This window comes from Protopterus annectens, chromosome 1.part1 (assembly GCF_019279795.1).
Source record: "Protopterus annectens isolate FY-2018-M chromosome 1.part1, PAN1.0, whole genome shotgun sequence".
In the NCBI taxonomy this organism is placed as follows: Eukaryota; Metazoa; Chordata; order Ceratodontiformes; family Protopteridae; genus Protopterus; species Protopterus annectens.
In genome coordinates, this window is record NC_056726.1 from 187,496,302 (window position 1) to 187,523,440 (window position 27,139).

Genomic DNA, 27,139 nt, shown 5'->3' on the forward strand with positions numbered 1-27,139 from the left:
CCAGTTATTACACCTAGGTGACTGGGTTCCTGGTAGTAATTTCACATCTTCCGTTCCAAATATTTTTATATATTTCTTCAAGAATCTCTCTCTTGTTGCATTTTCTCTTCTAGGTCCTCATGATGCATCTTCACTACTGCATACCAGGTTCCAGTCCCCACACACAAATAATAATCCTTTCCGGGAGCTAATTGTCTCCATAATTCTCTTAGTGACAGTCTCATATTTTTTGCTTTGATTCTGGTCTTTGCTTACATTTTCAGTCTGGCTTTCTCAACATGTCCCAGTCTGGCTGCGGTGGCTGGGGAGTGATGCTTACAGGAAGTTTCAGTGGTTTTGGCCAAATTCCAATCTCAAATTGCAGTTGTACTCATAACAGCTCTTAGTGAGTCATACATCAGTTTCACCTGTGTTTTTTATCCCTAGGAAAAACGTAGCCTTTCAGGAATGTTATGACTTGACTTGCTACTACCTTGCAGGAAAGCATATGAGCAGTGCAAAGCTTAAATGTTAGTAAACAGTTTTCTGTTCATTTCATATTTTACTTTGTGCTGATTTCTGAACAATAGCTAAGTGCTATGATGTTATGCATGACTGCCACTTGTTCTTTAGAAAGCATCAGAATATGATGCAAATTTCAAACAGTAGTAGAAGCATCCTTCTTTTTTTCATGTTTTATTTTTTTGTTTTCTGAATAGTAGCCAAGTGTGAAGGTTTTTCTGACCTGCTGTATTAAAAAAAAAAAAAAAAAAGCGTGATTCAAGAAATAGATTCATTTTAAACAATGAAGTCCAAAACTTGGTTACAATGGGAGTTGTACAGTATGGCAACCTGATAGTTACACATACTAATTCTGAGAGTGCTTTACTACATAACAATTCTGAGAGTGCTTTACTACATAGTAAGGGGAATATGTCGCGACCGCTAAGATTTAGTATGAATTCACTTAACTGTACTTTTATGACTATACTGCTCTCAGTTACACTATGCAGAATAAATAAAGGAAATAGCTGCACAATTAAGATAAGAATTTTAACGGGTTCATATAAGGTAAATACAGAGTCTTATCTACCCACCCCAACACAAACACACACAAAAATGCAATGATCTTATCGTTTTTCAGTGATCAGGGACTGAAAGCTTTAACCAGAACTGAATAATAACTGCGTTCACCAGAGGGAATGAAAACAGGGCTGCATAAAGTAAATTGAAACCAGGAGTAGGGTTGATGATGATGTGGTAAGTGGGTGGTGACAACTTGGAGGTATCAGGGCAAGTTTCTTTCAGTCAGAATTTTAGACTGGGATTGTCCCTTTAAGCTCCTTAATAGTAGTATTAGGTGGAATGCCAATGCGGACTTCTTCCCTTCCCAATAGACCCCTTATTGCCACAAACCTACCATTGTTATATTTATTCTCCTCTGTCACTATTGAAGCCAGTCTTGTAGTCAGTATTGTAATCAGTATTATTTCCCCTATTTTCTTTTGTGCCTGATATTCTGCTGAATAAGCTGCAGAGAGTACCCCAGTAAATGCAAGGTTTCAGTGTGTTTCACATTTTTACACCAGTAGTTGCGCAGACACGGGCTAAAGGTGGAGGTGTCTCGATGTATATCAATAACAAGCATACCTCTAGGTTGGTTAAAAAGGATGATGTGCTGGAGTTTCCCCCATGTGCAGGTAACTACAGATAAAAAAAATGTTGCCACATCCTAACTAGCTGTAGGTCACCCTGCATGTTCTAAGAAACTTCCAGCACATAATTGGACCTGTTGGAGACAGTTACCATCCAACCAAACACCCTATTCATGGGATATTTTAATTATCTTTCTATATACTGGGAGTCTTACAGGGCTTCAGATTTGCAGGCACAGAACTTCTAGAACTTTGTAAATAGAAACATCCTTGACCAATTAGTGCATATACCCACCAAAGGCTCCAAAATACTGGACCTCATACTCTCGAATATGGAAGAAAGCTGCACCACCCCTCCCCCCACAATATCACATCCTCCCTGGTAAGGTCCAACCATGTAGCTATCTCCTTCAAAATCAACTTGGCAACCGCAGTACACCCAGTAGTAATCAGGAACTATTCCAAGGCAAAAACTACATTTTTTAAGCAGTAGTTTGTCAAAACTCAGTCTCCCCCACCCTCCCCCAGACTTAGAGAACATCGCAGCTGGTGCAGAATTTTTAACCGAAATTCTGTACAGCCATGTCAGTGGCTGCTGTACCTAGCAGAAATAGACCCATAACTAACTCCAAAAACAAACCATCCTAGTGGCATCCCAGTTTAAACAGGATACACGACAGAAGAAAAAAATCATGGCAAAAATCAGGAAGAATAAATCTCATAAATAAAACTCGCCAGTCATACTAAACAGGCAACTAAGAGAGCTAATTGAGTCAAGTAAAGTCAAATAAGACCAAGTTTGAGGTTAAGATAGCTGCCCAGGCAAAAGAAACCAAAGATCGCCTTTAGTAGATCGCCTTTAGTTTAGTTATGTCAGAAACCTCAAGGGCAGTACATAACAGTTTGCTGAACTTATAGTTAATGGTGTCACATTCACTGAGCTTGGCTATATAGTGAGCCTGTTGGATAACAAATTCAGTTCCAACTTCACCCTGCACTCACCCCCAGCCACCCCCAAATAAATACCCCCTCCAACTATATTAAGAGAGCATGTCCTGGTTGTGCTTACTAAAGCCAAGAGCACAGCCTTAATGGGCCCCAATAACATTCCTGGATGCCTCATGAATAGTCAAAAGTCTGACTTATTGAGGCACCTGGAGTCACTGTTTAACTATAGCCTCAAAACTAGCTTTGTAACGCGAAAAAGAGGATTGCAACTGTCATCCCCTTTCATAAGGTAGGATCATCATCAGATTCTGGAAATTATAGACCCAAAGCCATAGAAATGATCACAGAGACATAGGAGACCTCCAGACTCTGGATTCATCCTATTTTAGCTTTGCCAAAGGAAGGTCATGTCTCTACTGAACTTGAACTACTTTGCAAACATTACCAAGGCAATGAATGAGGGAAAAGCAGTGCTTACTTCCTATCTTGATCTGGCTGAGATATCTGATACAGTACCCCATGCAGGCATTAACAGACTGAGAGAACTAGGCATTAACCTTTTTTCTAACTTGCTGAATAAGCCAACTGGCTTATGGATAAGACCCAGGAGGTTAGGTTCAATGAAGCAAGATCACCACTGAAGTCCATGCTGGTCCCACACCTTTTTGGCATCTCAGAGGTCAAAGCGAATGTCAAAGGCCTGTGAAAGTACCCTACAGGAAGGTGTAACACAGGCAAATAACTAGTGCCAAAGTTACAGCTTAAAACTCAATGCCAAGAAATGCATTAAATTACTTTTTTGGGAAGACTACCATCCTGGGAAAATATGCTATCAATAAAACACCTGTATGAGCTGACTCGCTAGTTAGGGATCTGGGAACTCGTGTAGATAGTAACCTAACCTTGTGTCCAAAGTAGCAAGAAAATCCTTCTGTGTTGCTCAACTTATAATTAAGGGCATGGTATCTAGGTCCTGGGAGGTCATTCTACTACCATACTCTGCCCTCATCAAATCTGTCATAGAGTATAATGATACATTTGGTATATACATACCTGACCAATCACATGCAGCACCTGGAACTTCTGCAAAGGCTCCATATGAAAATAATACAGGGAGTAAACACAATGTTCTGTATGGATTGCCTCAAAGAATTATCTCTATACTTGGCCTCATACAGACTAAGAGGTGACCTATGCTGTCGTACAAGGCATCTTTGGACCCAGCTCTGATGAATTTTTTGTACATCTGCAAAACCTTATCAGAATTATGAGATCCAAAGTCTTGAATTTTCCTTGCGACATAAAAATTTATGTTGGAAAGAGATTTTGATCTTGGAGAATTCCCAGTCTCTGGAATACTCTCCCCATCTTTATGAAGCAAATTCCCTCCCTTACCATATCTATGTGTAACTTGAACTAGTGGATCGAAAATTGTAAATTCAGCCCTGGTCTGGTGCCTATGTCCCTGATGGATAAAAGACAGTAATTAATGTCGAAGCCAAAAATCACCCTCTAAAAAAATGTTGTTGTGTCTTTCCGCTTTTCCCAGTTAGGGGTCGCCACAGCGGAACTCCTGTCCACTAATGATTGGCAGTAGATTTTTTACGTGCCGAGTTGCCGGCCCTGACGCACAACCTTCAACGAAGGTACGCCCATTCATGCATGTCTCCACACAGAAGATGCTCTAGCTAAGAATCGAACAGGACGTGTTACTGTGAGGCGACAACGCTAACGCAGCACCACCACCGCAGTCATACCCCCTAAAAAAATGTCTAAAGCGTAAAACTTGTTACATTATGGTTGCATGGCTAGGTGTATAAAGGCCATACTGGTCATTAGCCCAGTACGCACCTATAAATGTATACCCATTCTGGAATTTTCTTTTCCAAATTCATATGCTCATTTCCATCTAAATGTGTCTTCTGTAACATTGCTATTTATACCCTACACTTCTTAATATAGTTTAATACTCTGCTTTTTGTCCATACCTGCAATGCCATTCACATTCCATGACACGATTGATAAGGCAGTCAGTCTGATAATTTCCACCAGGATTTTGATGCAGCATCTGTAGCTTCTCAGAAAACCTGTAGGGCCTTTCTGAAACGTGCATTACATTTGAGACCAGAAGTCAAACATCCTGCACCTCTTGGGATCTTAACTTTCTTTTAGGGGTTTGACATGCTGTCCTTCTGAGCCAGTCAATTCATTTGACTTGGTTTCTGTTTTGGAAGACTTTGGTGGTGGTGATTTTTCACTTCAAAAAGACGAATATTAAAGCTACGTGCTGTCTTAGAACAACCTCAGTACTTACTTTCTACAGAAACCTCATCTTTGTGAAAGAAAAATATTTTCCTTGTACCCAAAACTCCTTCCAGTTCATAGGTTCCTATGTTATTACTAGGCTAACAACCACTAGGACCTCTACAAGTCTAGCCGTGCACCGCAAATCATTTGGATCCCATATCATGGGTGTCTATACAAACAGGAGAGCATGTTAGTAGGAGGGTAGTAACAAGATTTCTAGAGGGATGTTAGGATAATACTTTTTTTTTAGACCTCTGTCCATAATAGAGATTGGGGGGGGGGGGGCTAGACCAGGGGTAAATTTGATTTCCCGTCCAATTGTCAAGGTTTCATTTGAATAGGGTCAGAGAAAAACTTTGTTTTTATGGATGGTGATCTATTCTGTAGTGTGGGGATCCCTTGGGATGCATATTTGTCTCTCCAGCCTATTCTGTTATGCTACAAGTGAAGTTCAGATCCCTGGATCTAGTGTTTCTGATGCTATTGGTTTTGCACATGTGCAGCAGATCCATCAGGGCTGAGTCTGAGGAAATCCTGTGAACCAGGCAAAGATCCCCTTTCAGTAACCTATTGGAGACTGAATACAGAAACTGAGCCTTTAAGCAGCCAGTGTAGGACCAGGATATTCACACCCTGAATTTTCCTGGTGATAAACCTTTATGGGCGTTCCAACTGTTTGGGTAGATACATGCCAGTGGGACCATTGTTTTCAATGACTGGTCTGATAAGGGCTGAATAGAGTGGGTACTATAACTTCTTTGGACCTGGGTGATGTACCTTTATCTGTAAGGTAGGCAACATGATGATTTTTACTGTCTCAGCTATGTGTTGGTCAAAGGCCAGATAGCTCACTACATAAACTCACAGATTCCTTACTAAGGGGTCAACTCTTAGGAGTATTTTATTGATGGAGTAATTAAATTGGGGTGACAGTTTCCAAAAGGGCATTATAATACATTTTTAGCATTGAGTTTTGGGCTATAGCTTTGGCACCAGTCATTTGTCTGTTAAATTTGTTTGCAAGATGTTGGTGTCTGGGGGAAGATCTATAAAAGCTCTATCTGAAAATGATGACCCAGAGGCTTTGAAAGTTAGCCTTGAGTTCTGAGAAGTAGATGGCCAAACAGGAGTGGGCCCAACATGGAGCCCTGGGGTATTCTGCTGATTGGTTTCTTGGTGGAGGTGGACTAATCAATCCTGACTTCTTGGGTCCTGTGTGTAAGTTAGTCAGCAATCCAGCAAGTTATATAGGGATTTATGGCTAGCTTAGAGCGCTTGTCAATGATACCAGAGTGGAGTATTTTATTGAATGCCTTGGTTGCTTCAAGATATGCATTATGCACTGTTTTACCCTCTTCCATTGCCTGATGACCCTCACAAAGAGGTCTACCAGTTTAAGTAGATGTGGCCTTCCCAAAATACCATCAAACTGGGATGGGTTCTGTGTCTGTAGTGTGCCGATGTCTTTATCATTTCTATGATAATGTGTTCCTTGGCTTTGCATATTAGGCTTGTTGGACTGGATTTGTAGTTCAGTCGATGGTCCACTTTTGTGGAGGGGGATGACTGTTGTGGCCCTCCATTCAGTTGGAACATAACCTGTTTCAGGGGTGTAGTTGGCGAGTGCCTCAAAGTTGTATAGGATAGCACTTGTCTTTAAGGGAGTTGCTCTTCCTGATTTTGGCCATGAGTATTCTTTTATTATATACTCTCTTTTTGGTGAGGTTTCCACCAATGGAATTTGTTTTTACTGTTCAGTCTGATGTCCTTTTCATTCTTCCTCACTGTTGGGTTATGGATCCGACCCTCTGTTCTGACTTTGCCATGGTTTTTCAGACATGGATCCTAGTCTCGAGCTCCACCCTCTACCCATAATATCTTAAACTCTTTTTGTAGCTTCTGGAGATTGAGTTTGCTGCCTTATTGCTTACCGGATAAAGAGACAGTACAGACAAAAAGAAATCGGAGGTTCAAACAAGGAACATAAGGATTCCTATAAATCCATGTGTAAAAAAATTCAAAGTTCCGGATGCTTACTGTTCAGTCCATTCAACTGCTGTTGCACAAGGATGATTGAATGTGCTCTGTAGACTTTCAGGAGGCATACTGTCACATCAGAATAGATGCTGCAGAAGTCATGTGTGCTTCAGGCTGAGAGCCAATCATTACCAGTTCAGAGCTCTGCCCTTCAGACTTGCCACAGCCCCCATGGTGTTTACCAAATGCATGACAGTAGTGGCAGCTCACCTGAGGCTGAAAGAATTCCAGGTGTTTTCTTATTTGGATGACTGGCTTTTAACTGCCCCTACCAGACATCAACTACTTCAGGACAGAGACTATTTGTTCCAGATCTTCAGCTCCCTAGGTACTGTTATAAATCTTACCAAGTCAAGTCTGTCCCCTGTTCAGAGGTTGGAATTCATCGGTGCTTTTCTAGATGCAATGCACCAGATAGCTTCTTTATCTCTTCATCGCATAATGTCCTTGAGAAACCAGGTACAGGACATAATTTCTGTACCGTCTCCGTCGGTGAGACTCATTCTTCAAGCTCTGGGCTCTGTCCTCTGCTCCTGTCCTAGTAGCCTTCGTAATAATCTTTGCGAGTCCTCCAGTGGACCTTGGCTGTTCAGTATTCTAATCTTTACCAGCAGTTATGTCTTCCTATCAAGTTAACTCGGATTTGCAGATGACGTCTTCAATGGTGGATTAATTCAGACAACCTGTTCTTGTGCAGACCGTTCCTTCTCCCTCCCCCCACAGACGCTTCCCAACTTGGGGGGGGGGGGGGCATTTCAAGGGAAAGATGGTCCAAGGCATATGGTCTTCCTTGAAGACCAGATTGCTTATCATTGTTCTAGAGATGAGAGCAGTTCTAACACTGCAAGCCCAAGCCTTTCAGAACAGTCTCCCCTTTGGGACTATTGCAATACACACCGACAACATTTCAGTAGTCTGGTATAGCAACAAAAAATAACCTGTTATTACCTGTTAAGCAGAGAGGCCATGGCGGTCTGGGAATGGGCAATATCTTCAGACTGCTTTCTATTTGCAACACATGTACTGGGGAAAACCAGCGTTCTGGCAGACACTCATCAGGTCCATTCTGACCCCTCACGAGTGGTTCCTTATTAAGTCAGTGGCAAATCTGATTTTCAGCCATTGGGGCAACCTTGCTGAGACCTCTCTGCTTCTCCCCAAAACTACAAGAGCCGCAAGTACTTTGCGCTGGATCCCTCCAGTGGAGGAGTTCCTGAGGGATGCTCGGTTGGCCCTCTGGTCTCCTTTATGCCTATCCCCCACTACTGTTGACCCTGAAGTTTCTGCAGAAAGCCAAAAGGCTGAAGAGTTCAGTAATTCTCATTGCCTCCTACTGGCCTCATTAGGTGTGGTTCCCCTTTCTCTGGTCTCATCTGAAATATCCCTCATGAATTCTGGAAACCAGAGAGGACCTCCTGTCTTATTCATCAGGAAATCAACACCCCAGTCTTCTTACCCTCAAGTTGCCCCTTTGGTATCTCCTTTTCCAGTGATTCTACAAAGGTGTTCAGGCTTACTTTCCCTTTTTGAGGCATAGTTTTAGCTTCCCAAAAAGCCTCCACTAAAGTGTACCAAAACAAATGGAAAAGATTAGGCATTCTGGTCTTCTAAAGAGAATATCGAGCCTTTCTCAACCCAAGTTTTAGCCATCCTTCTCTTTCTTTCTTCTCTCTTCAAGGGAGGGGCTAGTTTTTCCACTATATCACTTCTGATGATAGCCATTTCTAATTTTCATGCAGAAGAGGTTTCTGGTTCCCTTGCTACATCTAAATCTTGTAAGGCTTTCATGAAAGGGATTTTTCTTTTAGACCCCTGATAAACGATCCTACCCTGCTGTTGGGATCTAGCTATTATTCTTCAAGGACTAACCCAAAAACCCTTTAAATCAGTGAATGATTGTGGAACAAAATTCCTTTCTTGGAAAACCATCTTTTTGGTAGCTATCACATCAGCAAGAAAATTTTCAGCACTTAAGGCCTTATCTTCAAAACTGCCTTACATCACTTTTCATAAAGATCACCATTACCTGCATGGGACCTCAGTTATGTATTGGAAAAGCTCACCCTGCCTCCATTTGAACCAGCCGCTACCACTGATATAACGTTCTTATGGAAGACAGCTCTGCTACTAGCAATTACTTCAGCAAGAAGAGTTTCAGAGCTACAGGCCCTCATGGCTGTAGATCCTTTTATCATATTTTACCCAGACAGGGTGTCTCTGAGGACATATCCTACTTTTATGCCTAAGGTGGTTTCCAGTGTGGCTTTTAACCAAACTATTCATCTGCCAACTTTTTATCCAAATCCGCAGAACAAAGGGGAGAGAATTCTGCATTCCTTGGACGTACACAGCTAAAATTCTACTTGAGCAGGACAAAAGCTCTAAGAAAAACTGAGCAATTACTAGTGTCATATGCTGCAGGATCAGAAGGAAAGGCTATCTCAAAGCAGACAATTTCAAAGTGGATAAGCCACTGCATCCATTTCTGCTAATTACACCGTGCCCAAGGGCATTGGGTCTCATTCCACCAGAGCTGCAGCTACTTCAGTAGCCTTTTTCAGAGGAGTACCAACCAAAGACATTCTAGAGGCTGCTACTTGGAATTCTGTTCACACCTTTACAAAGCATTACCATTTGCCTCTCTACTCTTAAGTCCAGGGCAGGCTTTGCCACTGCAGTGCTGCAGGGCCTTATAGCCTCACCTAATGCTGTTTAGCTCCAGCCTCCCAACCATAGCTTTGGGATTCTACCAAAATGCAATGACTGCAACAGTGAAACACGAAGAACATAGTACAGTTGTGTACACTTACCATAAATGTAGATGTTCGAGTGTATTCACTGTTGCAGTCCAGGTTACCCTCCCGCTCATCCCCCTGTCATTCTACAGTTTATCTTTCCTTCTCTATCTCCTACAGCCTATGTGGTGTATTTGCTTGTAGATGAAGGTGAAGTTTATATTGATGCATGTATATAGATATATTTATATAATATTGCAACCTTTTTTGGGACACCTGACATCGGGGGCAAGAAAAGCTAAAGAAAATGGCGTCGGCTGCATGTTTTATATCCCTGATGTCATGGAAGAGGAGACAACAACTGACACAGGACCCAAGACTTTGGAATTCAGGCCGACTGAGGGCAACCTGCCAGCAGATTACCCAAATGTAATGACTGCAACAGTGAATGCACTCAAACATCTACATTTATGGTAAGTGTACACAACTGTACTTTTTTTTTTCTCACCAAATTGCTTAGGTCAGGCAGTCTCCAAAGTTACATTAGCTAAATGGATTACTAACTGTGTTTCACTAATTTATTCAAAAAATGGATTGAACTTGCCTTGCCCACCTAAAGCCCATTCTGCTAGGTTTACTACTACATCATCTGTTTTCTCTTCCAGAGCATTGATTGATGACATTTGTGCTGCAACCACTTGATCAAAGACTCGTACCTTTGTGACATGTTATAAATTGGACATCACTTCCACAAGCAGAGCTTCTTCTTGGTTCAACAATGCTCAGGCATATCCTTCCTTGAGGCCACTTAAGAGCAACATAGCTGGAGACTCTGATTCAATAGTGAGGAAGAATGAAAAAGACATCAGGTTTAGAATATATCCTTCTGTTCACTTGCTGCAGTAGTCTTTACTTGAGGGATTTCCCCGCCAGAAGGCACCCAACGTCGGCCAGTATACAAGTCTTTTGCCACTAATAGGGTAGGTGGTACATCTGACATTGACTGCAGTCAGACATAGGCCATAAAACGGATGTATACACATACCATCCTCTGAACTTTTCTGCCACCAGTCAGAACGCCAGCTCCAACCATCGATCGTACATTTTCCAGTGTTTTTGACTTGCATTCAGTTAAGTGTCCCATTGCGGAATCTCTTTTTTTGTTATTATTTTATGATGTTATCCAGGAGGGGCAAACACCAGTGTGAAAGGCAAATTCCACATAAGAACAACCATACCTAGTGTCTTTTTTTGCCTAGGCTCCAACCACGACCATAAGTCGTGCAGTATTTGCCAGTTGTTTGTTCCTAAAACCCTTAGAAGTAGGTTTTCATCACTAGCTTTATATTTGGAAAACCAGCAGCTTAAATTGTTGAGCCACCAAAGCATAAGGCCAAGAAACTTTGGCCTGCACATTCTGCTGCACCTGACCCATCTGAAATATCACCTGAGGTGCTCATCGACCCGGAGGCACGTGCGATTACAGGCATGGAGTCACAGGCTGAATCCACTTCTGAGGTCGCCTTAATTTCTGCCGCGAGCATATCTCAAGAGGTGAAACAGACATCCGATCTGGATGTCAAGGGGGGGGACCCAGACTTGAATGCAATGAGGAACCTAGGGATTTACCACAAGCATCTGCTGCAGGTCCGCACCAGTCTGAAACCTTCGAACTCTGGCATTCATCTGGACCCCCAACGTTATAAAAGATAGTCTGTCTCTTTCAGGCCTTCATGGCTCAACAGCCTACCTCTCAGCCTGCCCCCCCCAGCGCAGCCTCTCAACCTTTTCAGAAAAGGGCTAGGGACCCAGACTCTTCAGATGAATCTTGTTCTGATGCAGAAGAATCCTTGGACTACTCTACTCAAATCCCCTCCCCTCAGGAATACATCTGGCCTGAGGAGGAGTCAGTAGGAGCAGACTCTCCCATGGAGGAAATGTCCTTTGGTGATACCATCCTGAAGATGCGTGAGCATTTTAAGTGGAATTCTTCCCAAATCTCAGATGTCCAGAAAAGGTATTGCCAAGTCTTACAGGTGGACCGTTCCAGTTTTTCTGCAGTGCAGCCTTTTTAGATGCTTTCCACCATGCATCCCAAACCCAGACTCTCAGGCTTCAGCTCCCAAAAAGTCAGGCCTTTTCTACAAAGTGCCTGAAGGCTGCCAGTTTCTTTTCAGGTGCCCAGCAGTCATCTCTGTTACTACTGACAAATCTTCTAGGATGCTCCCTTCCACCTCACTACTTCCATTGGACAAGGAGGGTAGAACCCTGGAAAGGCTAGGGAAAAAGGTATTCATTTCAGCCACACTTTGGCTTTCAGAGACATCAACAACATAAAACACATGACTGAATTCTTCATAGAACTTGTGTCTCAAGCAACTTCTGCTATCTCAGACCTCCCAGATTCTGAAGGAAAGCACTTTGCCCAGAATCTTTCAGGAGCTTCTTCCCAAGTGCAAAGATACTCCATCGAATGCAGCTATGATGCTGTTGAGGCTTGTGCTAGAGCAGCTGGTCCAGTACTCAGATTCTCATGACTTAGACTTCAGCCACTGCAGGACAGTTTCAAATCCAAATTAATAGATGCCCCTCTGGGCAATGCAGCCTTGTTTGGTCCAGCTGCAACTGCCCTTTTCAGCCCCCTACAAGAAAAGTTTAAGGAACTCAGAGTTAAAGCACCTTATAGTGTCCCTGGTGCCTAGGTTCCATAAGAATTTTCCCTCCAAGCTTGTCTTTGTTCACAACCATTCTCAGCACCAACAAAGTAAAGCTTATAGGGCAGGTAAGAGAACACATAGGACTAGGACTCCTCAGGCACTACCCAAACAAAAACGTCCCTTTCTGGTCAGAGCAGGGAGTATGCGAATACCCTACAAATGTGTGCCCCCTCCCCGCACCTCGCATAATGCTCTCAAGACTTGGCAAACCATTACCCAAGACAATTAGGTCATTTCCATAATCCAAAAAGGATACTTAATGGTTTGGCACACCACTTCCACCTTTTGGAGCATTCCACAACATCCCATAAAACATCTTCATCTCTTCCTCTCACATTTGTGGCAACAAGGCTCCATTCAAATAGTCCCTGTACCTCCAGAGGAAAAGGATTTTATTCAGGCATATTCTTAGTGCCCAGAAAGGATGGCCCTTGGAGGCCAATCCTAGACTTGTCTCTTCTCAGCACCATCTTAAAGGCTCCATACTTCTGAATGCTAACTTTATAAATCCTTTTTTTCTCTCCTTCTCCCACAGGGATTCATGGCCTCTCTCGACATGGAAGATGCCTACCTCCACATCCACATTCACTCCTGGTACAGGAAATGTTTACATTTTTCTGTGGGTTCATGGCATTTTCAATTATCTGCATTACCCTTTGGTCTTTCTACAGCCCCAAGGGTTTTCACAAAATGTTTGGCTCCAGAGATTGCTCACCGCAGGCTACTAGGTATCCAGATTTTCCCATACCGAAACAACCGGCTCTTACAGGCCCCAAATCCTCAGGTTCTTCAACAGAACCTACAGTCTACCATTACCCTCCTGGGAACTCTGAGGTTCACAATAGATTTCAGAAAATCAACCCTCACCCCATCCCAAGACCACACCTTTCTGGGCTGCTGATTCCAAACAAACATAATAAAAGTGTCTCTACCACCCCTAAAGGCAGAAGACCTTCAGGCCTCCTTTCGATCTCTCCTCCCATTAAACCAGATCACAACCAGGGAATTATTCAGGGTACTAGGTTTTATGGCCTCGACCATACCCATGGCAAGGCTGCACATGAGGAAATTCAGTGGTTCCTCAGATGTGTCTGGACCAAACAGTTGCATTCACTAGAATACCTCATTCCCCTCATCCCATGCCTGAAGTGGGAATTGCTCTGGTGGATCCAGCAGGTATAGCTAAACCCAGGTCTACCTCTAAATCCCATAGACCCAGTCCAAGAACTTTACACAGACAGTGTAGACGTTGGCTGATGCACAGTCCTGGGCAGATTTACAGTCCAAGGAAGGTGGTCCTTCTCACAGAAAAGGGAACGCATCAACATAAGGAAGATGTGAGCATTGATGCTAGACTTACAAACCTTCCATTCCCTACTTTGCCCAGGTGCAATAAAACTGTTCACCGACAACATGAGTGTACTCTGGTATGTAAACACGCAGTGGGGGGGAGGGCAGATCCCACCTCCTGTGCAGGCTGGCTCTCCTAGTGTAGGAATTCCTGGATTAACACAACATGACAGTCCAGACCATGTACATTCCTTTCAACAGGAGTCTTGTGGCAGACTCTCTGAGCAGGTCCTGGACCCACTCCCACGAATGGATGCTTCACAGGGATGTGTTCATGGACATAGTCCACCAATGGGGTACTCCAAACATAGACTTTACCTCCCCCATGAACAGACAACTTCCAAAATTCTGTGCTAGAGTCCAAGTCCTCTGTCTTGGAAAGTGGATGCTCTCTCCTTCTTATGGAAGGGAATATTCCTTTACGCATTCCCTCCCCTTCTTCTAATACCAGACGTCCTGTTCAAAATCGGGCAAGATCAACCAAAAATCTTGCTGGTGACTTTGTCCAAGACAGCATTGTTTCCCCCTTCTCTTGCAGTTAGCCAAGGGCCATCACCACAGGTTACCCCACAGAGTGGACCTCCTCACACAGAACAGAGGATCCCTTGTACATCCACACCTGTCAGTACTACAGCCGACATTGTGAACGATAGGATTCTGATTCCCCTCAGACACTCTCTGAGGACGTGCTCGCGGTTTTGCAGGAAGTCAGAAAACCCAACATTAGAAAGTCTTGCGTTTCCAAATGAAAGATTTTCACTATGGTGTCTCTCTAAGAACCAAAGACCCACTGGCAGTGGGAATACCTCTTGTTCTGGAATATTTGTGTGAGCTACTTTCAGCTGGCCTGGCTTATTACTCAGTGAAAGCTCACGTCCGCTATCTCTGATTGTCTGCCCTAATCCCCTCCTCTGGCATCCAGGTTTGAGTTAAAACAATTTCTTAAAGGCATCCTCCACATTAGGCCTCACAGGAAACCTATTCCTCCTTCTTGGGACCTTAATTTTGTTCTAGAGAAGTTGACATTGCCCTCGGCCTCTGCCTCTCTCAAACATTGCTTGTGGAAAAATTGCCTTGCTAGTAGCCCTGACATCAGCTAGAAGGGTGTCGGAACTCCAAGCCTTGATGGCTGTTCCCCCCTTCTTGATCTTTTAGAAGAATGGGGTGTTATTGAGAACTAACCCTTCCTTTATACTCAAGGTGGTAAAGAGCTATCCCTTAACCAATCTGTTCAACTACCAACCTTCTTTCCCTGTCCACAAAGTCACAGTGAAAGGATTCCTCACTCCCTTGATGTTCACAGACAACTGAGATATATTATCTGCACAAGACAAAAAACCCTGGGTCTTCCTGCATCCAATCAGACCATCTCTTCTTGGATTTCTAAAATTATCTCCTTTTGCTACACTTACCGTAGAAAGGATCTTGCTACACGTGTGAAAGCCCATTCTACCAGAGCTTATGCCTTCATTAAAGCATTCATCAAAGGATTGGATTACAGTGCCATCTTGGAAGCGGCCACCTGGTCTGCTATTCATATCTTTGCCAAACATTACAAGCTGGATGCTATCTCCAGTGCTAAAAGCAGTTTTGCCAAAGCCATTTTACATGGCTTCATAGAGAGTTCCTCTGCTCCTTCCTCCTCCCTTCCCTCTTGAGCTCTGGTATTCTCCCTCAAGTAACGAATACTGCAGCAAGTGAATAGAAGAACATAGAACATTGTGTAAAGTCTTGCCATAACCGTAGATGTATTTCTCTTCACTGCTGCAGTATTCTGTCCCTCCTGCCCTTCCCCACTGGTCTCTTGACTTTTCTGGATGAATTGACCACTTGTATCCTTAGTCTGGCTTTCCTTCTGGGGCATTCAGTTCTAAGGATGGTACGTGCGTATGTCTGTTTTATGGCCTACATCTGACTTCAGCTGACGTCAGACGTACCATGTACCCTATAGTGGCAAAAGACTTTTGTATACTGGCCAACATCGGGCGCCTTCTGGTGGGGATACCCCTCAAGTAAAGAATATTGCAGCAGTGAAGAGAGGGACATCTATGGTCATGGTAAGACTTTACACCTTTTCTTTATGTACTTACCATAACTTGGCATCTATGCTGTCCATTTTCATTCTTCCTCACCTTCCCTCCCAGCCATACCCCAACCTTTTGGCTCCTAGAGGACCTATCGGATTTATAGGAACCTTTACATTCCTGGTTTGAACCCCTGACTTCTTTCTGTGTATATTGTCTCTTTATCCAGTAGTCAATAAGGCAGCAAACTCAATCTGAGAAAGCTGACGAGAATGTAGGGCATTTTGGGTAGAGGGAGGAACTCAAGACTAGGATCCAAGTTTGAAAAAATGTGGCAGAGTCTGATCTGAAGGTCGGATCTGTAACACAGTAGTGAGGAAGAATGAAAACTGACAACACAGATGCCAAATTATGGTAAGTACGTAACATCTAATTTTGGGTTTACTTCTGGTAGGTGTGGCAGCCTCTGCAACCATTCACGTTTGTATAGGGACTCTGAATAATTCTGCATAGGTTGTTGGGGAGCCTTGAATTTTGACATACTGTCAGTTAATAGGATGTAGTCTCCCTTAGAATAGTTCCTCTTACTGGTTTAGCTGGGTTTTCTGGATTGATTTTTACTTCAAACAAGACAGCTTTGTAATCCAGTCTCACTAGTTAGAATGTGGCATGGCTGGGGGTACAAAGCTCTTCATTTTTGGTGACTACCAGATCAGCATGTTTGATCCTCTGGTTGGACTGTGCACCTCTGGTTGGAGTGTGCACTATCTGTTACAGGGTGTCTGTGTTAAAGTCCAGGAAATGTTCTGCCTGTGAGTTTCAGCCAGTGTAATTTTTCTAGTCTATAGAGGGGTGTTAGTCACCTATGAATACGTGTTTGGTTGAATGTTGAGCACCTCTAGTAGGTTTAGTAAGAGTCATGAGACTCTAGGGGCATAGATGGTGGCCTGTAGTTATCTATGTTATAGCAAGGAACCTTATCTATGGTGAATTGCTCATGGTTAAAGTCCACAGCATCATGCTTTTTAACCAACCTGGAGATTTGTATTTTGCTAATGTGGATTGAAACACCTCCACTTTTGCCCTCAGTCTGTCCTGCTGTTGGTCTAAATGAGTGGAAGGATATGTAGCCATGCACTGCCTGAATACTTTCTATAGCTTTAAACCAAGTTTCTGTCATAGCACATATATCTACATTCTCAAGTGAGGAGGTCTTAAAGGGTGTATAGTTTTTTGTTTAGACTCCTAGCATTGAGCAGTAACACTTAGACTGTTTGGAGACTTTTTCACTGTGTTGGTGGTTCTTTTTGGCAGTGCCTAAAAAAATTGCTCTTATGTTTGGATAAAGTTTTAGCCAATATCCAAAAGCCCAGGTTGGACAGGTGCAGCCCATCCATGCCAAAGCAATATGGTCTGTTAACCAAGTTCTCCCATACTGACAGGTCTTGGATCCCCCTGGAATGACAACAGAAACTAAGCCAGTTATTGAAATCAGTAATGCTATATGCTGCCCTTAATCAACTTGTACATCCCCTATTCTTCTTTATAAACTATATCAGTAAAGGAAAGTACTTGTTATACATTCTGGATGTTCACAGGTAATTAAAATTCTAATTGGTCTGAAAAAAGAATAGAAAAAAAATCAACCAGCTCTTTTTCTCATACTCCACTTCTGAACTGGGTCAGAAAGCATCTAAGGTCACCTTATCCAGTTAGATGTTTGTCTAACTGCATACTCTTCGTATCAGGGTACCAACAGAACTGTATCATATTTTAAGTGCACTCTGCAAGATCCATTACAACTTCCACAGCCTTTTTTAAAATTTCATTGTATATATTTTTGTTACTGCTACATGGCTTGCCATGCCACACCTTTGCTAAACTTACAAGCTAGATGTGATTTCTAGGTGGGGATCCTCTATTACAGGTACAGTCTCAAATCCTGTCAAGATACCACTCTGGTTCCTGTGGTAGCAGGAGATTGTTTCCCATCAGTGGAGGGATGGGATAACGTAAGATATTGAAGTTATGGACCTACTGTAACGCCGGAGCTTGGTTATTCCTATTCCACTCACTTTAACAACCTACCTTCCTTTCCCCTCCAAATTCTCACTTTCCACATGTCTGGACAGACCTTGTAGGTCTAACCTGAAGCCTGCCCCCTATCTGGAATTGGATTCTTCTGTCTTTCTGTCATTTTCTTAACTGATTTAGACTGCATACTCAGAGAACTACAGGGGAGGATGGATGCATCATGGAAGAAGGGAGGGAATTTGTCTTATTTGGGTGTACCTAGTTAAATGAATACAATAAATATACTAGAATGGTAACAATACATCTATCATTGTCTTTAAAGGGAGCTTCCATGGTGGGTCCTGATTACCCTCCCATGATTTCTCTTTGGATGGCTTCTTTAGCCAGTGGATGTAGCTGGGGTTCTCATTAAGTCAAACAATTATGTATTTATGTGCCCTTGGACATTGTGAGGCTCTTTAGTGTTTTATCTTGATTTACAGGCAAATGATTGCTCTGTAATTGTGTTTGAATTGTTGGACTCGGAAGCTCTGCATACCATCTTTATGTGGTACCCAGTGCCATAGCATGCATGGGGGGATACAGATGTTCTTAATTCTTAGAGAAAAATTATCCTAGTTTTGACAGTGATGGTGGGGTCATCTCGCATATCAAGTGATACTATGAGAAAGAAGCTTATCCCAGTTGTGGTGGTGGTGGGGTCATCTCGCATACCAGCTGATACCATGAGAATGTATCTACTATTTTTTCCAGTTAACTTCTTCATGCATTTCTTCTGAAGAATATGTGCCTAGGTCACCATTAGGCCGGTTGTCAATATTTCTGAGAGTTAATTATCCAAATAAGGGTATGGTATGGCAGCCTTGAACTGCTCCAGCAGTGTCTTGCATAGTCACAAGGGCTTTGGCTGTGGAGTCAAATACGGTTTTAACTTTGGCACTCAGAGAAGAACAGAATTATTTGGAGATGCTGGACCTCTCACCTCTTGTAGCTACTGAAGGGCACAGGCTCCTGCACTGGGGGAACATCAAACCTCAAAGAAAATACCTTCGCCAAGGTATGACATCCATCGACAGCAGACTACTTTTCTTTCATTATTAATGCAATAATGACCTACTATAAAGCCAGCATCTGTTTTGGTGAGTATCTTACTCCACTTTTTCTTTCTTTGACAGAGAAGTTTTCTCTACGTGATGGCTCCTGCATTGTAACGTAATCAGGAAATAACTATGCATGTATTGGGAGAGGAGTAATAAATACGTCTGCAGGATCTGTGGTTGGGTAAAGTGAGGAACTGTGGCCTGCTGGATGGAGTGTACTTAACTGAAGGAAAGTGTACAGGAGAACAGAAGGCTAAGCTAATATTCAGATATAAATAGCTTTACTTTTTTTTATAAACTGACCTCAGTTTTTGATCATCTTTTCATTGTTTTGTTTTATAGGTATCATTCACAGTGACTTGAAACCAGCAAACTTCTTGATAGTTGATGGAATGCTAAAATTAATAGATTTTGGTATAGCGAATCAGATGCAGCCGGATGTTACTAGTATTGTTAAAGATTCTCAAGTAAGTTCCTAAAATGTTAATGACATAAGTCTTGTGAATTTTGTAGTAAAAGAACTGCTGTGCAAATCTTGGCAGCAAGTGAGCTAGTCTGAAAATTCAAACATACAAAACGGTTTCCTGAACTAATTAAACTAAATATGTATTTGATTTTATTTGTACAGTTTGAGTATGTATTGGGCATTTTGAACTTTACTTTTTCGATAGCAGTTTTGAGCAGTGATTGACTTAAAAATAGTTTTCTGAACCAATTGATGTAATTTTTTTTTTATTTGTACATTTCTAATGTGTGTTTGGAATTTTGAGCTGTAATTACTTGTGGGTAGTACAATGAGCAGTGATTAAGACTAATGCCTTGCAGCCTCAGAGTCTTGGATCAGTCTTTTATTATTGTTGTTAGTAACTTTATTCATCATTAAGGTGATCACCAAATTCAGAAATGTACTTGCATTGTTAGGCAAATACATTGTGTTTATGGAAAACTTATGTTTTATTTTTGTTTGAAATGTGTTAATTTCTGAGAGAAACAATTCTTTGTATGAAACTGCTATTTTTCAAGGGTCTTCTCAAGACCGTCTGACTGACAGGCTGCTGTTCTATTTTTCATTTTTACCACCTTTTCTTATTTTTAAGCACATTTTGAGGAAAACTTTGGCTTATTTCATTTGACTTTATTTGGGGTGGGAGTTGAAAATGTCAGTGTGTATTTTACTTAAGAGCACTATTTTTTGACAACGTACCTATTTACCAATTCACTCCAGTTGCAATAACCAAGAATCCAGGCTTCATTTTCAGCATAACCATAGAACAGCTCCGTCAGTCACTTGATTCTACTTTAACCCAAACCCAAGAAGAAGAAAACTTGCAAGGAGCCCTTGTCATCACAGCAGGCTCAGTCTGTCCATCAGCCGGTTGTAGATGACTGTGCAATGACCATTACTGGTTCTGAAGCCATTCACTTTTTTCTCTGAATTTTTCTTGTTTCGCTTCTTCAACCACCATGGATCAGCTATGTCCTCTGAGGCTGTTCATGCATCTTTTGTTTAAGCATGGGAGAACCTCTTTCCTCAATCTCCAGAGGAAGCAAGGAGTGCATCCCCATGTAGCTCGGTTAAGAGACCTGCTTCCCAGGCTTAAGTGCCACCCATGAGTCTATCTTTTAGGGAAGTCTGTAAGAAAAGCTAACATTTAAACATTTATCTTCCCCAGAGTATGTCGGTCAGTATTTTTATTTATTTTTTTTTTTTGGGTACTTGCGTATTATCGCAACCATTTTTCCTAAAGTACCCTAATTTGTAACGTTTTCACCAAACGATACCTGCTAACCTAAGAAAGGGGTGTGTCGTCTGTTTACTTCTATTCAGTGAGATTGTTTTTCATGTAGGAAGAGGAATAACGGTAACATTCCTCTCCCTAGTAGTGTTTTTTCCTGAGCTATCCACATGACTGCTGCTTCCCAGCCATCCATTATGTTACAACTCGTGAAAGTTGGCTTGTTCACAAGAAGACAACCGGCCCATTTCAAACCCTTTTACATGGCCATGCATTGAATTGTGATTGTTACATTTCGTACATATTTCAATGAATTAGTCCTCATTGTTCATAGTGTAACTGCCTGTTGATAGTCAACAACTTCAGATGTATAGAACTATGCCTGCGTGAAGTGGGATAAGGTTTTTAACACCCCTCGCACATAAGTCCCGCTCGGGAACAAAACAACACATCCCTGCATAGGGAGATTTAGTAGACAGCAGTTTTTACCTGTAATATTACTTTTTATTCATTTTTCTGCATAGTTCTTCTGTGGAAAGTTTTTTTTTTTTTTTTTTAATGCTTAGAAAATATGTAGAAAGAAACAGGATTTACAGGGCTCAAAAGCAGCAGGCATCTGAATTGCATTCTTCATTAAGTCATGTCGGGAATCGGCACTAGCCAAGAAGAGGAATTTTGCCATTATTCCTCTTCCAGATTTATAAACAATGTGATGTAGTAGTAATTCACACTTTTGCCAACTCTTTTCAGGTTAGCATTCATACTTACGTGAAAACCTTGGAAATTTCTGCCCCTTGGAAATGTGGTTGCAGTAATACTTAAGTACCCCTTTTTTTTTTTCTTACCTTGGCTAAAGGATTATTGCAGGTTTTAAAACACGATGACAAGGACTGGAATGTGTGTGGAAAAACAGGTCTATCCCCTGGGGGTCTGACATGCAGGATAGAGATGAATATAGAAAATCTGTTTTGTTTTTTTCTGCTCAAAATCCTATTTCTGATTCTGAAGAAAGGGTGGGCTCAGAATTCCCTTAGGAGGGATTTTCTTTCTTTGAAACTATTTCTTGATGAATAACATGTTTCAGTGAAAACAGTGATATTTCACTGCCTACTGATATTCCTTCTCTTTTGCCAGTTTCAGAAGGTTGTCAGCTTGATAATGAACCTGCAGTCCCTAAAAAGGTAGAGTATATAAAGGTCCTCAGTCTTGTAAGTAGTTTTTTTTTCATCCCATCCCAGGTCTAATCATGCAACTGTTTCTGTTTCTAGTGCTGCTTCAACAACAAAACAATATTGTTAGTAATAATCCATCTTCCTCTGACAAGGATGGAAAAGCTTTGTTCAGGTTTAGGAAGATAATTTATTCCCCTACCACTTCGCCTTTAGAATTTTAAAATTTGAGGCTCGCATGTTAAAGTATTTTTGGCTTCTTTTGACAGTATGTGGAACATTACTGCCAGTTTTCCCTCTTCAGAAAGTTGTCTTCTTTGAATTATGTAATTATTTTTGTATCCCAAGTGACTTCAGCGTTCTTTAAAATGTGCATATTACTGTGCTAACTCGTCCAGAGTAACAGCTTCTGTTTGTGTTATGCGGTGGCTTCCAATGGTATGTACACAGAAGTTTTCTGAAGATGTGAAATGTGAAATTTTACATTCTGTTTTGAATAAGGAGGTTTTGTTGGTGGTCCTGCTACTCGTGCTCTTAACAGTTTGATAAAAGAGGAAAACTGATTCAGGGGTTACTCTGTTTTTCGGTTTGTTAAAACCTTTGCTTCAAATTTTGGTTCCTTTTACAAAAAGCAAAGGAAACGGTCTCAACCAAGTCTGTAACAAGCAGAAGTATAAGAAAAGGTGACAGGAGGGTTGAAAGAGAGAGTTGAAGGGATCCTTCCACAAAAAGGGACAGTCCAGTAATTCAGAACGACTGTTGCATTATTCTGCCCCCCCCCCACATATCCTTAAATTTGTCCCAAAGTCTGATAATTCTTCACTTTTGGCATTAGATTGTTTCAGGCAAATGGGTCTTAAGAGTTGTTGTCAGAGAAGGATCCCACTTGTTGACAAGTTCTGGACCTGTTCTTTCTCAACCTATTTGTGAAAGTTACAAAATACAAACTATTGTCCCTACAAACTTCAGTACTTCTCATTCCTCCCCTTATTTTTTTTGGTAGTTTTAGATTTAAAAGATCTTATCACATACCCATTGCCACAAAGAATTTAGACGTTTTCTAAGCTTTTGTATGTGTGGGTTACATTATCAGTTCTCAGCATTACCCTTTGGATTATCTACTGCTTCAGGAGTGGTCACAAAGTCTGTCTCTTGGGATAACCAATTGCAGATTAAAAATTATTCACATTTCCTTATTTAAATGACTTACTAATCTTTGCAGAGCCCTTTTCAAAGTTTCAGTAGTCCCTTATGTTGGTAAGAAGTCTCCAAATTGGTCTAAGATTCCAGGTCAGCATTCAGAAATCTTCCTTGATTACATCTCGCAGGATAGTATATTAGGATGCCTTTTGGATACCTCCAAGAAAAAAACATTCCTTCCTCAAGACAAAGTAGACCTCTATCCCAAACTATTCCCGAAGTCCTCCAGTCAGTCTTACATTTCAGCCATGATTGTTGTGATTCGTCTTGCCAGATTACACGAGAAAAATTAGGTGGTTCCTAAAGACTGTTTGGTCTTAATATCTGCACCTACTGACTCTTCAGATTACAGTTTTGGGCTTTGTGAAGAGAGTATCACTGAACCCAGGTCTTCCATTCTCTCTTGGCTCCCCTGCACAATCTGTAACAATAGATGCATCATATTTTACATGGGGTAAAAATGCAAGATCCATAGAACAAACAGAACAGGCCAAAACACATCTGCATGAAAGAGATGTTGGCTGCTATTTATGCTCTCAAGTCTCTCTTACTCTTTTTGGTCACCAGGATCTCTTCAAGTTATCACAGACAACACAACAGTGAATGTGGTACGCAAACATTGGGTATCTGGTCCTAGTTCTCTGTGCATGCTGACTGTGACAGCTTCTGAAATCTCATTTCAGGACCGTTTAACCTTCCAAGCTTCCTATATTCTGTCAGAGCAAAATATAGATGTAATGCGATCCTATCTCACCTACATTCATGACTGATGGGCTCGGAGCCGAGAATCGGCTCCGACTCGGCCGATACACTAGCACAAAGTCTCTCATTGGCTGGGCCAACTCACTTATCCCAGGATGCACCATGCCCAAACCCCCAGATCTCGTTTGCCACTCCTAGAGTAACGATGTGGTCTCGACTTGGCTGTGGCTAAGTACCCTTCCTTTTTGGCCTTTTAGTCGCTTTTTTGACAGTTAGCTTAGAATTTATACTCAAACAGCTATTTTAATAGCTATTCTGGTTGTTAGTTAATTTGTGGTTGATTGTGTTTGTATTTTTGAATTGTTGTGGTAATCCCTTCTGTTTGGCGGGCTAGGCCCGTTTGAGTTAGAGGGCCTTTGCCCTATCTCTTAGAGCGTTTAAGTTAGAGCTCCCCCCTTTCCTGTGTGTTTTGAGTGTGCTGACAGTAGGTATGTCTGGCAAAGAAAAGGAGCATAAGCCATCGGGCTTTAAAAAATGTTTGAAATGTAGTTATAAGATGTCATTGACAGATGGCCACTCCATCTGTGTTTATTGTTTAGGGGCTAAACACTTGCAAGAGTCTTGCAGTGTTTGCCATTCTTTCTCCTCTCGTGTCCTACATGAGAGGAAAAATAAGCTCATCCTGAAGGGTCTTAGCAAACCAGCCTTCGAGGAAGCTTTGGCTTCTTCTCCCTCGTCGAAATTGAGGCTAAAGAAGTCTTCGGCTCCGACAAGTCCGTCGGAACCACCTGCAAAAAGGTCTAAATCTGTGTCCCCTTCCTCGGCTCGATTGGCCTCGGAGCCGAAGGATAGAGGATCTAAAGCTGGGTCTCCCTCCTCAGCTCCACTGTTTTTGGAGTCTCGGAACGAGAGAATCAGGTACTCTTTCCCGTTCCTCGGCTACACTGATTTCGGAGCCGCAGGATAGAGGGTCTAAATCGAGGTCTCCTTCGTCGGCTCCATTGGTCTCGGAGCCGCTGGAGAGTGTTTCTGCTCTGGGGTCGGTTTCGTCGGCTCCTAAACCTTCTGCGCCGAAAGGAGTCTCGGTTCTGGTCGAGTCTGCTTTGGCCCCAATACTTTTGAAGCCGATTCGGAGCCGGCCTCCTAGCCTGGTTTCGGAGCCGATAGGAAAAGTCTCTCTGCCCCCTTCTGTTTCCTTCAGGTCCTCCAGGCTTTCAGACTCTGATGTAGATAGGATGGTCCAGAGGCTCCTCCAGTCACCTGTCTTATCCAAATTATTTTCGGCTCCGGCCCAGTCGGCCCTGGAGCCAGCCCCTTTGATACCATTTCTTCCTCCTCCGACAACCTTGGTGTCGTCTGAGTTCGTAGAGTCGGGTGAAGTCCTTGAGGCTGTCCCAAGACCCACTGCTAGGCTGTCGGCACCGTCTTCAGCTCCAACCCTTTCTTTGCCTTCCAGAGGTTTCGGTTCTCTGGTGTCCACAGCCGGGCCCGAGGGGGACTTGGGGCTTTTGGTTTCGGCCCCGAGTCTCCCTCTTGGTGCCTCGGCTAGGGGAACCCTGACACCGGTCATGGTCTCGGGGACGGGCCCCTCCTCAGATTCTGGTGGGCCCGCCTTCGAGGCTATGAGGAGCACGCTGGCCAAGTCTTTAGTGAGTTCACCCGAATCTGCGACTCCTTCCCTAGACACGGCGGCTAGAGCTTCTGGTGCCCCCCCTGTCTTCGGACAGCACGGCTCCTAGGCCTGAGGATTCCTCCTTGTGTGGTCCCCTTTTTTCCGAGGAGCCTTCAGAGTTCGTGCCTGAGGAGCCTCCCAGGAAAAAATTGTGCAAGAGGAAGCACATAGACTCCCCAGATGAGTCTGTCACCTCAGACACCGACCTCGATGATGCGGAGGGGTCCCCCAAGTCGTCCTCTGACGATGTCTCATTCTCCGATATCCTGGAGATCTTGAGACAGAGGGGCGACTGGCCATCCAAAACCCCTTCCGCGGAGGAGTCTGTCTTCCTCAAGGCCTTTGGAGCCCAACCCTCCGCCTCCTGGGTGTCTCCACCCTTCGATGAGTTACTGGACCTTATTTGTCGAAGGGTGTGGGAACACCCTGATTCTGTGGAGCCAGTTCCTTCTCGCCCCAACAAGTTTTTATCCGCACCCCCTGGCAAGGAGTTTCTAAACAAGGGAGTTCCGGTTGATGCTATGGTGGTGGCGTCTGCCACCCAGCAAGATGTGGCGGAGGCATCTACTTCTATCCATCCTCCTAACAAGCAGTCCAGGAGCATGGATAGGTACGGGAAGCGTACCCTGACGTCAGCGACCTTTACCCTGCAGTCGCTGAATTATTTGTAATTTTACGAGACTCCAAAGGGATCTCATAAAGGAGTTGGTAGATACCCTGTCTGGTAACGTGCCTGAGGCGTTGACGCAGTCTGTCAACGCCCAGCTGTCTACCCTTTCGTCCATTGTTAACTCGTCCATGAGGCTCATATCGTATGCAGCCAAAGGGGCGGGTAGGGCAGTGGGTTCGGGCGTAGCCCTTAGGAGGCAAGCCTGGATGCGCTTGTGTCACTTTGCGGAGGCGTTCAAGTCTTCCTTCACCGACGCTCCATTCGATGGGTCCTCTCTCTTCGGACCCAAGGTGAAAGACACACTCACTAGATGTGAGCAGGAGGGTAAGACTTTGTCTGCTGTTGGGGCCCATTTTTCGCTTCCCTCGAGACCTTACCCCAAGGCTCAGAGGGGAGGAAAGATGTGGTTCAGAAAGTCCCAAAAGTCTTTCCCTGCCCATCAGAGTGACCCCCCCCCCCCAGAGGCAGAGGGGGGGGGTTATTCTGGAAGATGTCGCCCCAGAGGCGGCAGAGGACCCCGCAACTTAGGAGACTGCGAATCCTTTTGTGGTTCCTCCGTCCAGCGTCCCTAAGGGACTGCCCGACTGTGCGTCTCCAGAGCCAGTCGGGGGTCGATTCTCGATGCATCCAAGGGCCTGAGGTTCCATCACTCAGGATCAGTGGGTGCTTCGTATCATCACCGGAGGTTACAACATTCCCTTTATCCGTCCCCCTCCACCCTCAAGGAAAATCCCGGACGTGCCACCCAGTCAATGGGATCAAGCAGCCATAGAGGTCGCAAAGCTGCTCGGGAAGGGAGTCATCCAGCCAGTCTCCGCAGACCAGACCGGATTAGGAACCTACTCAGTTATTTGTGGTGCAAAAAAGAACAGGGGACTTGAGACCCATTCTGGACCTCAGCTACCTAAACCGCTTCATAAAGAAGTCCAAGTTCCGGATGGTCACGTTGCAATCCATTTTCCCATTGCTGGAAAAAGGAGTATGGATGTGCTCCATCGATCTCAAGGACGCCTATTATCACATCAAGATAAACAGGGCGTCCAGGATACATTTACGCTTCCGCCTAGGAGCCAGTCACTTCCAGTTCTGAGCCCTGCCTTTTGG

General features: G+C 43.2%; 1 protein-coding gene across 1 annotated transcript in view; it reads left to right on the forward strand.

The window, feature by feature from the left end:
• The window catches only part of TTK (TTK protein kinase), a gene marked incomplete at its 5' end in the record, with an annotated part of 1,887,454 nt that overhangs the window by 1,312,034 nt on the left and 548,281 nt on the right, over positions 1-27,139 (forward strand). Inside the window, 1 exon segment of the mRNA XM_044074056.1 lies at positions 19,229-19,353. Coding sequence (XP_043929991.1) covers positions 19,229-19,353 — 125 coding nt within the window.